The sequence below is a fragment of the Salmo trutta genome, chromosome 16 (genome assembly GCF_901001165.1).
Source record: "Salmo trutta chromosome 16, fSalTru1.1, whole genome shotgun sequence".
In the NCBI taxonomy this organism is placed as follows: domain Eukaryota; kingdom Metazoa; phylum Chordata; class Actinopteri; order Salmoniformes; family Salmonidae; genus Salmo; species Salmo trutta.
In genome coordinates this window covers 54,018,148-54,034,837 of record NC_042972.1, presented here as the reverse complement: position 1 = coordinate 54,034,837, position 16,690 = coordinate 54,018,148, and the positions used below count along the sequence as shown (strand labels likewise).

The 16,690-nt window shown below is 42.0% G+C and overlaps 1 protein-coding gene across 2 annotated transcripts in view; it reads right to left on the bottom strand.

Moving 5' to 3' along the window:
* Positions 1-634: 634 nt before the first annotated feature.
* LOC115151042 (interleukin-17 receptor D-like) overlaps positions 635-16,690 on the bottom strand; it is a 49,639-nt gene continuing 33,583 nt past the window's right edge. The window contains exons 4-14 of one of the 2 annotated variants that reach the window (XM_029694965.1): positions 9,871-9,989; positions 9,508-9,625; positions 9,234-9,278; positions 8,808-8,959; positions 7,733-7,798; positions 7,518-7,572; positions 7,201-7,311; positions 5,377-5,561; positions 4,760-4,919; positions 3,623-4,513; positions 635-2,804 (exon numbers count right to left, since the gene is read on the bottom strand). In XM_029694965.1, the coding sequence (XP_029550825.1) occupies positions 2,674-2,804; positions 3,623-4,513; positions 4,760-4,919; positions 5,377-5,561; positions 7,201-7,311; positions 7,518-7,572; positions 7,733-7,798; positions 8,808-8,959; positions 9,234-9,278; positions 9,508-9,625; positions 9,871-9,989 (2,033 nt within the window). In that variant the 3' untranslated portion in view covers positions 635-2,673. Of the gene's footprint in view, positions 2,805-3,622; positions 4,514-4,759; positions 4,920-5,376; positions 5,562-7,200; positions 7,312-7,517; positions 7,573-7,732; positions 7,799-8,807; positions 8,960-9,233; positions 9,279-9,507; positions 9,629-9,870; positions 9,990-16,690 lie in introns of both variants that reach the window. The other variant, XM_029694964.1, reaches the window with a different exon arrangement.

Here is a 16,690-nt window from a genome sequence, read left to right as displayed (position 1 = left end):
AACTGACTAGCCTAGTTAAATAAACGTTTTTTTTTTTTAAAGTATTGAATTTAAAGATGCTTTTTGAATCCTCCTACAGTAGCTGTGCCATCAAGGAACTAGACCAGGCACACGTGTAGTTGTTTTGTTTGGAACACAGCCCTGCATCCACACCTTTACAAATTATGCCCACCTGACCCAGATTGCAATTTATAATGGAACATTTTGGGATAAGTATTGTTGTTTACGCAATCCCAAAATGTTCCATTATAAATTGCAATCTGGGTCAGGTGGGCATAATTTGAACGTTTGTTTTTTGCCAACATGCCTAGCTAAATTATAAAGTATGATTTTAATTCCCAATTCAGAATATATAATTTTCATAGGCATGGCACGCTTTAAGAGCTATTGAAGATTGAAATCCGAAAATGTATTATTTATAAATCATTTTTTGATATTTGTTTTTAAGTTGTGGATTGTTCTCCATTCAAACCTGATTCAGAATATAACATTTTCATAGTCATTGGCATGCTTGGTTCAATTGCTGTTGACGAGAGAAAACCGAATATCCAATATTGAACTACATTTACCTTGTGTGTGTGTGTGAGAGAGACCCAAGGGGTCTTTTACAGTGAGATAACACAGTACAGCAGGGTTCCCCAACTGGTGGCCGATAGTTTTATTTGGACCCCCAAGTTTTCTGAGCAAAACATAATAAATAAAAACATGTTTGTTTTATAGATTTTTCACTGTTGGACATCTGCTTCAAGAGATTTTAATTTTGGAAATCTGTTCAAGTATTCCCACGCATAAGAGACGTGATCGTATACAAATGTAAGCAAGGTTTGCAGTCAAATGATCTGTAATTATGTTCTAGTTGTGTAGAGTGTAACACACTACATTACTCAGCACCAAGTAGGCCTATAGGAAGTGTAGTCATTGGTGTGATTTCTAATACTCTTTACAGTGATTTTCTCTTTTGAATAGTAGTCTATTCATCGTGGGATGGTAATCTACATAATCTAAAAACAATGTAGATTAATAATGGATAAACGTTCCATATTGCTACTGAACTTGAGCAGTGCTGATGGACTGTCAGTCCTAATGCAAGCCATGTTTACAATAGGCAAACTAACGTGACTTAAATGTAGGGGTTGGGTGAAAAGAAATGTGTGTGGGGGGAATATTTCTATCCCAACCAATTATTACAACACATTTGACAGTTACTAAAACATGCAATAGGTTACATTGTACTTTAACTACCAGTAGCACTTGGCACAGTGCTACTGGTGAAATCAGTTGCTCACTCAATTGGATTGATACTTCAAATACTACTTCAATTGGACAGATATCAAATATACATCTATGTTGCCATGTAAAGGGTGTAAATATTACAGATTGTGTTCTTGCAATGACATGTTTAGTTACACACTGAGCAGGAAAATGGTTTTGTCTCGCCGAGCCATCCTTCTAAATCTCGTCTCCTTGACTTGGTTGTCCGAGACTTACAATTTCATTTTTTGCTTATTCCTACATTAGAGTACTATAAAACAGTACAAAGTGTATATATAAAAACATAGGGGAAAAAAGGATCTAAAAACTATATAAAACTGATTATTTCCAAAAACAAAGTGTTGTCAAAATGACTGGCACTGAAAAACATTGTTAGAACGTACACTGGAGTAGACCCACAAAGATGGGGTTACTTTTTGCTCTGTAAGAGTTGAATAACAGTATATTTCCCAAGTTCCAAATAAAGGCATTTAGTTTATAACATGAGAACGCTCCTAAAATCAAACCCCTGTCCATTACTGTGAGTGCGATATAACATTTTCATAACTGCTGGTTTGAAAAATATGATAGAAATGTGGGAGTACTCCCAACCCATCTGCTCTCTTACACAACAGTTGCCAAAACCTTTTCTATTAGTTAACCAAATTGGTGCGAGAATTACATTTTTTTTTTTAACAAGTAAAAAAGTGCTTTGACACTCAGTTCCAGCACCTTGTATCCTTGTCTTGGTGTACAATACTTTAAAAAGTGATTTCATATTTCATAATTGACAATAAATTAAAATAAAGTAACATACAAACAAATGCTCTTTCATTCAAAACATAATTGTCCCAGTATTTAACAAACAACATCGTTGAAGTCACACATTTGTGTTCAAGCCCAGCACTAACACACCAGATTCAAGTAATCATGGAGTTGATTATCAGTAGAGGAGTAGAAGCAAGTGTTTCTGCGCTGGTCTAGAACAAAAATGTGTCACCTCTTCGATGCACCAGAGGACCAAGGTTGAGAAACATTGATGTCGGCCATTTGATGAACTGGTAACCTGATATGGGGTGGGGTGTTTTAAAGGGCAGATCTGGTGTAGTCTGAATTAAATATCTTTACACCACTAACAATTACAGGACAGCACTGCAAAACAACATACAACCATTTGGTTAAATAATGCCTTGCCTTCACAGTCACACAACCGCTACTTAGAAGGTTCACAAAACAGTGACATCACCCTCGGCGTTCTAAAACTTTGTCATCATTCCTCCGTGTTTTATCAGCCCACAGTCCACAGAGATTCTGAAGCAGATGACATCACTAGGATCCATGGGCTTGGTCACTGGGCTTGGATCCGATGATTCCTTATGAACAGGCCATGCATGTCCAGGTAATGTAATGTTGTTAAGTTCACTACAAGGGAGGAACAGGAACGAGTCCCAGTCCTTCAGACTGCTGTAGATGGTGGTGGCTGTGTAGCTCAGCTTTACAGATGGACTGCACTATGCCGTGCAGAGAGTTGACAGCAGGGGGCTCCTCATCACCTGGAGATAACAGACGCACACAATGAAGAGATATTCAGCAAATTTCAGAGGCACAACAAACACACAGGACTTCACTAGTGAATAACATTGGTGTTTAATATGAGGGTTTCAGCATAAAATATCCTTTACATTGTTTTTACACACTTCTATTTATTTTATTACATCAATATGTCTTTGTTTTAAATGTTTTGGTGCCAAACTGGTGGCAGTCAATAGTTGGAAGAGTTGCAGACTTAATTGAAAATGCCATTGTTGATTAGATGCCTTTTTAATTAGGCAATTTTCTCTTGAACCATTTGATCTATCTGCTAGAAACTCGTGGACGATTTGGACAAACATTTTTTTGTTGAAGTTATTCAAGTATAAATGACCAGAGTTACCATAGATTACCTGTTAATTACCAAAATTACATACGATTCTGGTAACTTTGGTAAATTAACAGTAGTTTTGCAACCCTAAATGGTACTAATGGTGGAATAGAAACAATCAGTGGTGGAAACGAGTGAGGAGTGGATTAAGAAATATTTCTGGTATGATGTCCGTATATGTCTGAAATGATGTCACTGACTCATCTGACTGAATCATCTCCGAATGAGATCATCTCCGATGATTCATTCTTAAATCTGACTCATGGTTCATTATCAGTCCTTTTGTACTTAAATGTGAAAATGTCATACAGCATAATTTTAGGAATAGGGCTTTAAATCTGACTCATTCTCAATTTGACTTATGGTTCATGACCACTTACTATTTTGCAAGTGAAAATGTCATGCATAATTGTAGGCATTTTTAGACATAAAACATCATTGGTCTCTTACCCAGTCCGGAAGAAGATGATTCGCTGTCGGCCAGGGAGGAGAAGTCAGCCTGGTCAGGTGACAGGCCCTCCATGAGGGGGATGGACAGCTCAGAAGAGGGCACTGACAAATCATAGATCCCAGAGTCTCGGGGCATTTCTGGGGGACTGGCTGACCCATCTCCAGCCTGGGGAGGGACGGCAGGCCTCAGAGACCCCAGACCCAGAGGACCCAAACCAGACGAGGCCCCCGACATGACCCCAGATTCCCCCTGAGAAAAGCTGGAGCTGGAGAGGCTGTTGCCAGGTCCCCCGGGTCTGTCCAGGGAACAGTGGGCCAGGCTGGGAGGGAGAGACGTGAGCAGCACGTTCCTCTTCAGAGTACCCTCGCTTTCTGATGGCAACTTAAATAGAACCTCGTTGAGCACCAGCCCAGAGTCAAACTTCTCCATGTGAGGCGACGATGATGACAATGACGCTCCGGCACTGTCACGCTGCTTCAGAGACGGTGCCGGTGGAGCGGGTTTCACCTGCCTCTCGAACCAATCTGGCTCCAACGAGATGTGCTGGTGCATGTTGCAGATGGCCACGTATAGAGACCGCCCTGACTTGCTCCGGAAGTAGTTCCTCTTGCTGATGTTGAGCGGCTGCGGCTCGCATTCCGGTAAACTGAGCTGGCGGGAGTGGAGGCGGCCAAACATCTGAGGGAGCTGATCCATGAGCTTGAACTTGGGAGCGAGGCTCAGCATGGTCGGGACGTCGCTCTCGTGGGAGTAGTCGAAGTAGACGGCCATGAAGCGAGACAGGTCCTGGTCTTTCTGGCGTGCCTCACAGAGCTTCTCCGCAATCATGGCCACTGCGACGATGAAGAGCTCTGATCCGTTTGCTGCTGCTGCTGCTGCTCCACCTCCTCCTACACCAAAAGAAACAATGGACATAAGTAAGTCAGTGACTTTATTGCGTTTATCCTTGATCGTTTGTTAAAATGCATGTACTGGCTGTATATGTATTTATTCAACTGAACATAACCAAAAGGACACCTGTTGTAACTGCCGATGTTAATTCAGTAGAGGTCGGACAATGTTTTGGACACTTTTGGTTTTCATTTGTCAAACAAATTAAATCAAACAATCATCCCCCCAAAGATATATCAAATCACCTCTGGCTGGTGATTTCCCCCTGCGGCTCTTCTCTATATAGTACTTGAGGCCCTTGGAGCAGACAGTGATGATGTAGTGAGCCTCATCTATCTGCCGACTCAGCCAGGACATCTGGCCCTCCTTACAGATCTGCAGGTGCTCCCACAGGTCCAGAGTCACCTGGAATAAAAAAAATGAAATAGGAACAGGGGAATGGAATGAGGCGAGGTTAAACTATAATATCACCTCCAGGACTAACAACCAGAGAGAGACGTAGTCAGATTCCGATGGTATATTATCATCATCATCGTTACTATTATTGATTAATATTACAGAACAGTAAACTATTTTTGAGTATTTACTGAGCTAAACTCATCACGTCGGGCTGGTGGACGAGACTATTACTGAGCCGTTCCTGTAAAATATACGCCGCTACTACTAATTCAACTATGAAGTCACACACTGCATGGGATCCACCAGCAGGTGGCACAAAACACACACTCCTGATTTCCATTTCCAACCCCATCACATTCAATTCTCTGGCCCGAGCCAACCCTTAGAGCTAAACTAAGGAGCTATAACCTAGCTACAAAGTTGTGTGCTTGAAGGAGCATTATTTTGGAAGTTTAGTGCCTACCTCACAGCCACAGAAGTCCTGGAGGAAGAAGGCGAAGCTCTGTATGACTGTGAGGTGTTTGGGGCAGTCCTTAGTGGAGTAGCAGACAAACACCTTAGTCCGGGGCCAGGGTCTGTCTGCATTCAGAGCTGTGGTGTGAGACGATGACTCCGAGCTCTCCTCGTCCAGATGGGAGTAGATATTCTCTGCACAAATCAAGTTACAACACAATATACGGTATTAATACAATATGAAGACAATGAAGAAAGGTGGAGGGAAATGCATTGGCCTATTGTACTAAACGTCTACTAATGTTTGTAAATGTTGGATACAGATTTTTTTAAAAGGTAGATTCAGTAAACAGACAGAATGTAGACTGAGGGACTTTTTTTACAAACCTAAGTCATTGGTAAATCTAAGTGCTGGCGGTAAGAATCATTATGGGTTCGGGGGTGTGTCAGATTGGTTTTTGTTGCTATTTTAACAGCCGTTATTATGAGCACAATAGCTGGCGGTGATGCGAAATGGTTGGGTTTGATGAATAAACAAGTTGTAGGTGTGACGAGGGCTTGGCCAATCAAGGCATTTCATGGCTTAATAATGCATGCATTTGTCTCTAGTTCTGTAGGTTATTGACGGTATTTGCATTGTCATCAACTTCAATCGCCTGGGGGGGACGGAGTAATCTCATCCTAGTCCATTGTGGGTTGATGGGCTACTACAGTTTATTAAATAGCACAGGCTACAGTAACGAGTGATAGACACAGTAAAAAAAAAATGTTTAAATCCAGTGTTGACAGTCAACATTGTTGTAATTGGCTTCAACGAGTATAGGCCTTTAGGAATCTCCTCAAATAAAAATACTAGGTTCCCGTAAATTCTATTGTATGTGTGAGGCACATAACGTTCTTAATAGGCAAGAGATACTGTAGCCTGGGCCTACAACTGAGATGGCGTTATAGGCTATGTCAGTCCTATGTTTGAAGGAGCACATCTTTGGTAACGGAACAAGGAGGCGCTATTCGGAAATGGGATGGATCCATGCCGAATTGGAGTACGCACTGCAGGTAGTCCTATGTACCAGATTATCTACCAGATACCAGATTATCTCATCTCTCCTTCCATGATGGGCATATAGCCTAATTATTTAAATTTCTTTAACATACATCTAAAATAATGTAATAGCCTACAAAAAGGGGATGTCTGCTCACTGTTTCGCAGCTGCCAAACTTGATCTTTTAATAAAAGCTTGGTGATTAAGAATTATTCCAAAGCAGTCTCAAGCCAAACCCTTTATCGATAGTCTTGACTACTTGGCGAATGTAGTGGGCATGACAAAAAAAAAAACTTCATTGAGAGGGGAGGCTATGCTTTATAATCAAAATAAAACGGGGGAAAAAAACATTTGTTTCTTATGTTTCTAAATACGAGGTTTATGGGCACAAAATGCACGTCTCTCTTGTTCCATGTGTATATGGGCACTGTACGTCATGGCTGGATAGGCTGCGCTTCCGTTGTCAAAATCCACACCATAACCAACCGCGTTACCGCTAAGACCAGATTTTGGTTGGTCTTAAATATCCCCACCAGCGAATACTGAAATTGGCACTTTGGCGCATGTTTTTAAGGACACACCTCAGATATTGCCACCCATCCCACCTCAGCGCAAGTGACTGCTAAGACAAGACTGGTAAACTACCAATCCTGGAGCTAGGGTTTGAAAATAGAAGAGTGCCAGCTTTTAACAGGTCAAAAATTGCATTTGACAATTGCACTGGCTTAATACCACCTGCAAATAGAGCCCTGAACGTGAAATGTTTTATTATTATGAATAACGAAAAGTACCTTGCTGTTTCTTCCGGCACATTACAGTGAAGAGTGTAGCGAAGGCAGACATGATGACTAGCGGGACAGTGATGGCCATGGCTCTGATAGGCCCTGCCCACGGGGAGTGGACTGAGACGGACAACAGAAAGACATTTAAGTAACAAGCAAATCCATTTCCAATGAACTATAAATGTGCTTTTACTCAGCAAAGTGAACATAAACACCCGGGAAGACTTGGACAACTCCCCAGTCATCCAGGCTTATGTAATGTGAGTTTAGTAAGAGGGTGTCAGTCCAGAGGCAAGACTGATGCTAGCTAGTAGCAGGCAGCTCACCTTGGCTTACGTGGTACTGGGCCTGTCTTCTGGTAGTGTTGGTGTCATCTCTCAGCTGAAGGACAAAAGATGTATATGGAAGGAAATATGTGCGTCAGCTGAGATGGCTTCAGTGGGTTTCTTCATGGTTTATGTCAGTGGTGCGTCCACAATAGCACCTTATTATTCCCTATAGTGCACTACTTTTAACCAGCGCCATGAGAATCACTCTTTACCTCAATCGCATAGGTTCCTGGTATCACATCTTGAAGAACGCATGTTGTTATGGGCAGATGAAACTCCTTTGCAAAAATAGAGTAGAATGGTGCATTATTATCGTGCTGTTTCTGTAGTGATACAATGTCCAGAGCTGAGGAGTCTGACTGAGGGTTTGGAATACTGACATCATAATTGTTCATTTTTTCACCTCTTAACCAATCATATTGTTGATGACCTAAGTAGGTCCTGTTTCTAAACACAGTATGTGAGAGAGAGGGGACCTGAATGAGAGCTACAGCTAGCTAGGAGGGCTTTGGCTTTTATCATTGTTCGAAGACAGAACAAGTAGGGCAGCTAGAAGACTTGACTGACAGTAGGAGGAACAGGGGAGATATGATTTTTCTCTTTCTCTCCACAGCTGAAACAATGCATCCTGGATACAAAGTGCTGTCTGTTCTGGCAACGTGAGTGAGTGAGCGAGCGAGAGAGCGAGAGAGCGAGAGAGAGAGGAGACTTCTTTCCACCAGCCCTGAATAATTATGTTCTGCTGGGAATATCTTCAGTAACTCAGTAGGTCTGATCAAACACGTCCTTTCAAATGTGATTTGCTTTTGCCAGCCAGACGGACAGGGTTTGCACCTTGACTTTTATAATGGTTCAATTTCAACAGGTAAACCTAAACAAGCACAGGTCAAGTATTGAAATGATTTAAATACTATTTAAACTGTGGTCTACCTCAGAGTGATTCTGATTGTCACTGACTGACTGACAGTGAAAGTAGGACAGTCTATGATGTGTCCCAGGAGGTTATAGGATGTCAGAGAGAGGCCCAGACGGTAGGGGCCCCGGTAGAAAGAGGCCCGTCAACATACCATAACCGTACTACACCCTCCTCAATGTCTGGGAAACACATTAGAAGCAGCTCAGGGTCCATATTACAAAAATGTCTCAGAGTGGGAGTGCTTATCTCGGATTTCACCTTTACCTATTAGATAATAATGAATGAGATTATACGGACTTTGGGGCAGATCAGCACTCTTAGCGACGCAGTAAAAACGATGTGGCCAAATCATAATGTAATCACGCTCTTACCGGTTTGCAGCGTTTAAGTCTGAATGGTCCCTCCTGTCGTAGTTTGTAGTACAGGTAGTAGATGGTGAAGCCGAAGGTGGAGGGGGCGTGGTCGAAGACAACATGGAGGTTGGAGCCCAGCTGGGAGATGTTGAGAGTCTTGGGCTTCCAGACTGGTCACAACCACCAGACAAAGACAGAGACAGAAAGAGATTAATTCATGTATATGAGCGTTATAGGAATTTCTCGTGGATTCATCCATAAATCATAATTCTTTCATAACATTATTTCAATAAACAGTAGCGGACACAACTCAATTACTATACAATTACAAAACAATTAGGATATAATATTACTATGTTACACAATATAGTACATGTTAACACAATGCTGTTACGAGAGTAATTACAGTATTAGCAAACAGATATGGGAAACTTGATAACTTACATGGTTTGCAGACCAGGTTGTCTGGGCCCAGCAGAACTTCGCAGGCTGAAAAACAAACAAAGACAACAGGAGTCTTCAACAACAGTTATAATACTATTACAATTACTGTTAGCTACAACGCTATCAATAGGACCAAGAGTTTTCCTCCCGATCAGGTTAAGAAAAACTCCTGTCCTGGCTGTATTGATATTCCAAGTTGGTGGTAGTGACTTAACTCTGAGCTCTAGTTCTAGCCTACAACTAGGGCCTGCAGTTTGAGCTGCATTCCACTTACAGTTTGTGCGCAGGAAGGATGGGGGGAAGAAGCTGTCGTTCATGACGGTGGGGAAGGGAACAACACGGACCATGTAATCTGTCTCAAAGGCCAGGCCAGGGAAGGGCTGTGAGCTCATCTTCTGTCAGGGAATAACAGCGCATACTTCAGGGTAAAAGTCAGCCAGCACTCACAAATTAAGTATTGCTTCGATGTATGATCAGCCGTCAAAAATGGATGTGTTTCGGTCATCAATTCTTTGAACGGCTACGGCACCCAAACACATAACTTGGTAAGACTTGAGCTAAACTCATTCGCACACCTTACTTCCAGGTGCATGGAAGAAGAAAAACAACTGTTAGCTGAGTCTACGGTGTGACTTACCACAGTCTTGTAGGAGAAGTTGAGTGGTCGGGGGTCTTTGAGGATCATGTGCTGACACTGTTTGCCCTCTGGGTTCTTATCCTCTAGGTATACTCTGAAGCCCTTCACATGCTCAATACCTGAACAGAATAACACACACATAGACAATGCACACGTTCAATACCTGAATAGAAACATGCACATTCAATCAGTGACAAAAAAATGCACCCATGTCAGATGACAGCATAACATCCCCACTAACACACCCATGACACTATCCTCAACGTATCACATACAGAAGTTCCTCAATTAAAAGTTGAGTCATACAGCAGTATAGCGTGCGGTATGCTGTGGTACTTTACGTGCTTACCGTTAATGCTTGTTCAAACCACCAGAGGGAATCGTTGAGCACATCTACTCGATCTACTACATCTTTTGACCGCAGCAGTTAGATTATGTATTCCCTTCTCTTGACGAAAAGAAAGATGATCCTGGCCTTTAAGATTTATTTCTGATATTTTAGCTGGATTGATGGATATTACGGTGTTTCCATAATATTAATGAATTTGTGTTTCTATAACAAAATGCATTTTACACTTGCCTATGTAGGCCTATAGCTCACTGTACCTAAAACATCTGTTAATACAAGTCCTTATATGGGCAGAATATTATATAAAATATTTGTATGGTCAAAGGCCGACAAATCGGTCATTTCAATTTAAATGTGACTCATTCAACTCCCGTTCCATTCTCTTGTTGATATGGCTATAGTCCCACTAACAGTCCGTTATGTAATTAAGCTTTCACGTGTGTGTTTCTGTCTTGGTGCTTGCTTCTTTGCACATAATTTATGAAAAGAAGCCGATTCTGGCCATTATTACTTAAGTATTTCTGATATTTTAGCTTAATTCATATTATGGTGTCTATTCCAATAAAAGCAAAAATGCATTTTAGTAGGCCTATAGCTTACTAGGCGAGAACAGGGACAAAAGTAACAGTGCATTCGGAAAGTATTCAGACCCCTTCACTTTTTCCACATTTGGTTACGTTACAGCATTATTCTAAAATTGATTCAATCGTTTAAATTGTCATCAAGCTACACACAATAACCCATAATGACAAAGTAAAAACTGGTTTTTAGAAATGTAGAAAAATGGAAATATCACATTTATATAAGTATTCAGAGTACTCAGTACTTTGTTGAAGCACATTTGGCAGCGATTACAGCCCGAGTCTTCTTGGGTATGGCGCTACAATCTTGGCACACCTGTAATTGGGGAGTTTCTCACATTCTTCTCTGCAGATCCTCTGAAGCTCTGTCAGGTTGGATGGGGAGAGTCGCTACACAGCTATTTTCAAGTCTCCCCAGAGATGCTCGATCAGTTCAAGTCTGGGCTCTGGCTGGGTGACTCAAGGACATTCAGAGACTTGTCCCGAAGCCACTTCTGCGTTGTCTTGGCTGTGTGCTTAGGGTCGTTGTGCTATTGGAAGGTGAACCTTCGCCCCAGTCGGAGGTCCTGAGCAGATTTCCATCAAGAATCTCTCTGTACTTTGCTCCATTCATCTTTCCCTCGGTCCTGACTAGTCTCCCAGTCCCTGCCACTGAAAAACATCCCCACAGCATGATAACGCCACCACCATGCTTCACCGTAGGGATAGTTCCAGGTTTCCTCCAGACGTGTCGCTTGGCATTTAAGCCAAAAAGTTCAATCTTGGTTTCATCAGACCAGAGAATCTTGTTTCTCATAGTCTGGAGTGTCCTTTAGGTACCTTTTGGCAAACTCCAAGCGGCTGTCATGTAACCTTTTACTGAGGAGTGGCTTTCGTCTGCTCACTCTACCATAAAGGCCTGATTGGTGGAGTGCTGCAGAGGTGGTTGTCCTTCTGGAAGGTTCTCCCATCTCCACAGAGGAACTCTGGAGCGCTGTCAGATTGACCATGGGGTTCTTGGTCTCCTCCCTGACCAAGGCCCTAATCCACTGATTGCGCAGTTTGGCCAGGCGGCCAGCTCTAGGAAGAGTCTTGGTGGTTCCAAACTTCTTCCATTTAAGAATGATGGAAGCCACTGTGTTCTTTGGGACCTTCAACGCTGCAGAAACATTTTGGTACCCTTTCCTAGATCTGTGCCTTGACACAATCTTGTCTCGACGCTCTACGGACAATTCCTTCGACCTCATGGCTTGGTTTTTGCTCTGACATGCACTGTCAACTGTGGGACCTTATATAGACACGTCTGTGCCTTTCCAAATCACGTCCAATCAATTGAATTTACCACAGGTGGACTCCAATCAAGTTGTAGAAACATCTCAAGGATGATCAATGGAAACAGGATGCACCTGAGCTCAATTGAGTCTCATAGCAAAGAGTCTGAATACAAATGTAAATAAGCTATTTCAGTTTGTTTTCTCTGTTCTCGCTTTGTCATTATGGGGTATTGTGTGTAGATTGATGATGGAAAACATGTATTTAAGCCCTTTTAGAATAAGGCTGTAACATAACAAAATGTGGAAAAAGGGAAGGGGTCTGAATACTTTCTGAATGCACTGTAGTTTGTCTTCCTCTTTCATGACTCAATATGTAGATCACCTTACATGCAATTATTTTTGACTGACAACCAAGCATTGTGTGATTGGATTTAATCTAATAGCACCAAGTTAAAAAGGTGTTTGCACAGATAGAACTTTCATATTTTCCCTTTTTTTATCATAAATTTACTTTAAAGAAAATCTGACATACATTGAGTACCAAAAGTATTGGGACAATTACATTTGTGTTGTTGTTTTGGCTCTGTGTGCCAGCACTTTGGATTTGAAATGATTATGGAGGTTAAAGTGCAGACGGTCAGCTTTAATTTGAGGGCATTTTCATCCACATCGAGAGAACCGTATAGACATTTTTGTAAATAGTACCGCCAACAGTAGGTGACCAAAAGTATTGGGACAATTCACATGTGTGTATTAAAGTAGGAACAAGTTTTGATTACGGGGGGTGATGTGTGATTCATTCCGTACTATCCATAATAATGGTAGCATCCACACTAATGTCGAAGTGTATAGCAACATATATTCTTATATACAATAAAAGTGACTCCAATATGACGCAATACATTATTTACCATTCAATTCTTTTGGGCACAAAATAATCTGGGTTCAAGCTTGATGTAATTATGAATATAGGACCAAATACTAAACTTATGACTACTTTAACATACAGTAGAAGTCAGACGTTTACATACACCTTAGCCAAATACATTTACACTCAGTTTTTCACAATTCCTGACATTTAATCCTAGTAAAAATTCCCTGTTTTAGGACCACCACTTTATTTTAAGAATGTGAAATGTCAAGGAAAGGAAATGGAGAGAATGATTTCATCTTTTATTTCTTTCGTCACATTCCCAGTGGGTCAGAATTTCACATACACTCAATTGGTATTTGGTAGCCTTGCCTTTAAATTGTTTAACTTGGGTCAAACGTTTCAGGTAGCCTTCCACAAGCTTCCCACAATTTTTGGGTGAATTTTGGGCCATTCCTCCTGAAAGAGCTGGTGTAACTGAGTCAGGTTTGTAGGCCTCCTTGCACACACACACTTTTTCAGTTCTGCCCACACATTTTCTATAGGATTGAGGTCAGGGCTTTGTGATGGCCACTCTAATACCTTGGCTTTGTTGTCCTTAAGCCATTTTGCCACTACTTTGGAAGTATGCTTGGGGTCAATGTCCATTTGGGAGACCCATTTGCGACCAAGCATCAACTTCCTGACTGAGGTCTTGAGATGTTGCTTCAATATATCCACATAATTTTCCTACCTCATGATGCCATCTATTTTGTGAAGTGCACTAGTCCCTCCTGCAGCAAAGCACCCCCACAACATGATGCTGCCACCACCCGTGCGTCACGGTTGGGATGGTGTTCTTTGGCTTGCAAGCCTTCCTTTTTTTCCTTCAAACATAACGATGGTCATTATGGCCAAACAGTTCTATTTTTGTTTCATCAGACCAGAGGACATTTCTCCAAAAAGTACGATCTTTGTCCCCATGTCCAGGTGCAAACCGTAGTTTGGCTTTGTTATGGCGGTTTGGAGCAGTGGCTTCTTCCTTGCCGAGCGGTCTTTCAGGTTGTGTCGATATAAGACTTGTTTTACTGTGGATATAGATACTTTTGTACCTGTGTCCTCCAGCATCTTCACAAGGTCCTTTGCTGTTGGGATTGATTTACACTTTTCACACCAAAATACATTCATCTCTAGGAGACGGAACGTGTCTCCTTCCTGAGCGATATGACGGCTGCATGGTCCCATGGTGTTTATACTTGCGTACTATTGCTCCCAAGGATGAACCAGACTTGTGGAGGTCTACAAAACATTTTCGGATTTCTTTTGATTTTCCCATGATGTCAAGCAAAGAGGCACTGAGTTTGAAGGTAGGCCTTGAAATACCTCCACAGGTACACTTCCAATTGACTCAAATGATGTCAATTAGCCTATCAGAAGCTTCTAAAGCCATGACATAATTTCCCAAGCTGTTTAATTAAAGGCACAGTCAAATTGGTGTATGTAAACTTCTGACCCACTGGAATTGTGATACAATGAATAAGTGAAGAAATCTGTCTGTAAACAATTGTTGGAATCGTATGGAATCGAATTGTATCATGCACAAAGTAGACTATAGTTTGTTAACAAGAAATGTGTGGAGTGGTTGAAAAACAAGTTTTAATGACTCCAACTTAAGTGTATGTAACCCTCCGACTTCAACTGTGTGATATATCTAAATTTGTCCCAATACTTTGGTCCCCTAAAATGGAGGGACTATGTACAAAAAGTGCTGTAATTTCTAAACAGTTCACCCGATATGAATGAAAATACCCTAAAATGCAAGCTGACAGGCTGCACTTTAGCCTCAGTCATTGTATCATTTCAAAAGTCCTGGATTACAGAGCCAAAACAACAAAAAAATCTGTCACTGACCCAATACTTTAGGAGCTCACTGTATCTCACATGTAAAGGACCATCTAAAAATTGCAACTATGTGAATAACACTTTTTTTTAGCAAACATGTCAGATAAAATCCAAGGTCACAATACGTCCTCTACCGTTAGCAACTGTAATATAATTTCTAGGATAACTTCCATAAAGCACAAAGAAACAATATTAACTGGGGCCCAAAACAATGAATAAAAACATGGCCAAACATGACCAAAGTACAAATATTGTGAGGAAACCTTTTAAGATGCTGTAAATCCTAATCATGAAGCGGATGTTGTTTGTGAAGTTAGTAGGAGTCCACACACATTAGCTAGTCACACTCACACACGCTTGAGGTAAGGTTTTTATGAGACCATGATTTGAGCTGGCAGGAGAGAGAGGCTGTGCCCTGGCAGAGGACCACACCTTGGTTCAAAGACCATTTGAAATCTAAAATAATTTGAGTGTTTGTTTTATCCTTTCTGGAGTACCAAGTGGGCAGGATTTGCACTTTTAGAACTTCTCTATTGGTTCATAGCAACAGGCAAGCTCAAGCAAGCACAGCTAAGCATTTGAAATATATTTTTAATAGTATTTGAATGCAGGTATGCAGAGGACAAGAGGGAGGGTGTCTGCGTGCCAAGGAAGTATTCCCGTGCCCTTCAAAGTGTGCCAGCGCACCTCCCACGTTAATTACATTTCTGCCTTATCAGTCCGAGGCATCAGCAGAGGCAGAAAACACACATTCCCTGTGACTTCTATTACCACTGTGGGGAGCGGAGGCTCTGTGTGTGTGTGTGTGTGTGTGTGTGTGTGTGTGTGTGTGTGTACGCTTAGAAGCTGAAAGAGCCTCCTCTTTGCGGTGGTGGTAACTCTACACCACCTCCACTCCGTCCTTTACCTCTTCTACCTTTACCGCCACACAGATACCATCAACCTCAATGTCAACACGTCAGACACAGAGGAGAGAGAAACTGGAAGGAAAAAGCTGTCAGACAGGTTGGGCTGTCTTTCGGCGTGTTCCCCCCCCGGCGTCAGTAGCTTCAGCTCTCTACTTGATTCAAAGTAGGAAAGAGCCCCCCCCCTCTCCCTCACTTCTGCCCTTTTACTTTATTTTTCCTGCTTCTTTCTTTAACCCTCTACCTGAGCAGTGGTGCCCCTGTCTTAGGGATTAACCCCTGGAGAATAACAGGCTACATTGTTCTGAGGATCAGCCATGGCTTCAGCAGTGCCTCAGTTGACGGAAGAAGCGGAAGCCTCCCTTTCTCGCAGTCTTGCTCTCTCTGTCACACACATGCACATATAGCATGCAAACTGAGACACTTAAGACAAACACACACAGTGCTTGCACGCACGCACACACACACACACACACACACACACACACACACACACTTCTTCAAACATATAACCTCGTTGTGGTGTAAGATATGGATCCCTTCCTCCCCTCTGAGGGCCAGATCTGTGACTGTCAGGGTAGCAGAGTAAGCCTACTGGGGGGGAAGGTAAACTGCCCTGGGTCTTTGATCAGGACAGGCCCAACAACACAGCACGGGGCTTTGAAGATGAGCCTTTTCTTTACCCTTCTCTTCTCTGTTCCCAAACCTCTTACCTCCACAAATGACTCTTTGGCCTGAGATACTGAAGATAAACAAACGACTCCTGTGTGCAACCAGGTGTAGGAAGCACACGTGTCTTCCCGCACACATACCGAGGTTTTAAAATGTTTGTGTCTCCCAGATGTAATATGATCTACCCAAAACAATCTTGGTTTGAAACAATTCAAAGTAGGTCAACCACTAAGTTCTGGATACGGATTTCCGCTCACTAGGAGTGACTGCTCAAATCTAACCTCAGACACTGGATTCGATTTTGCCCG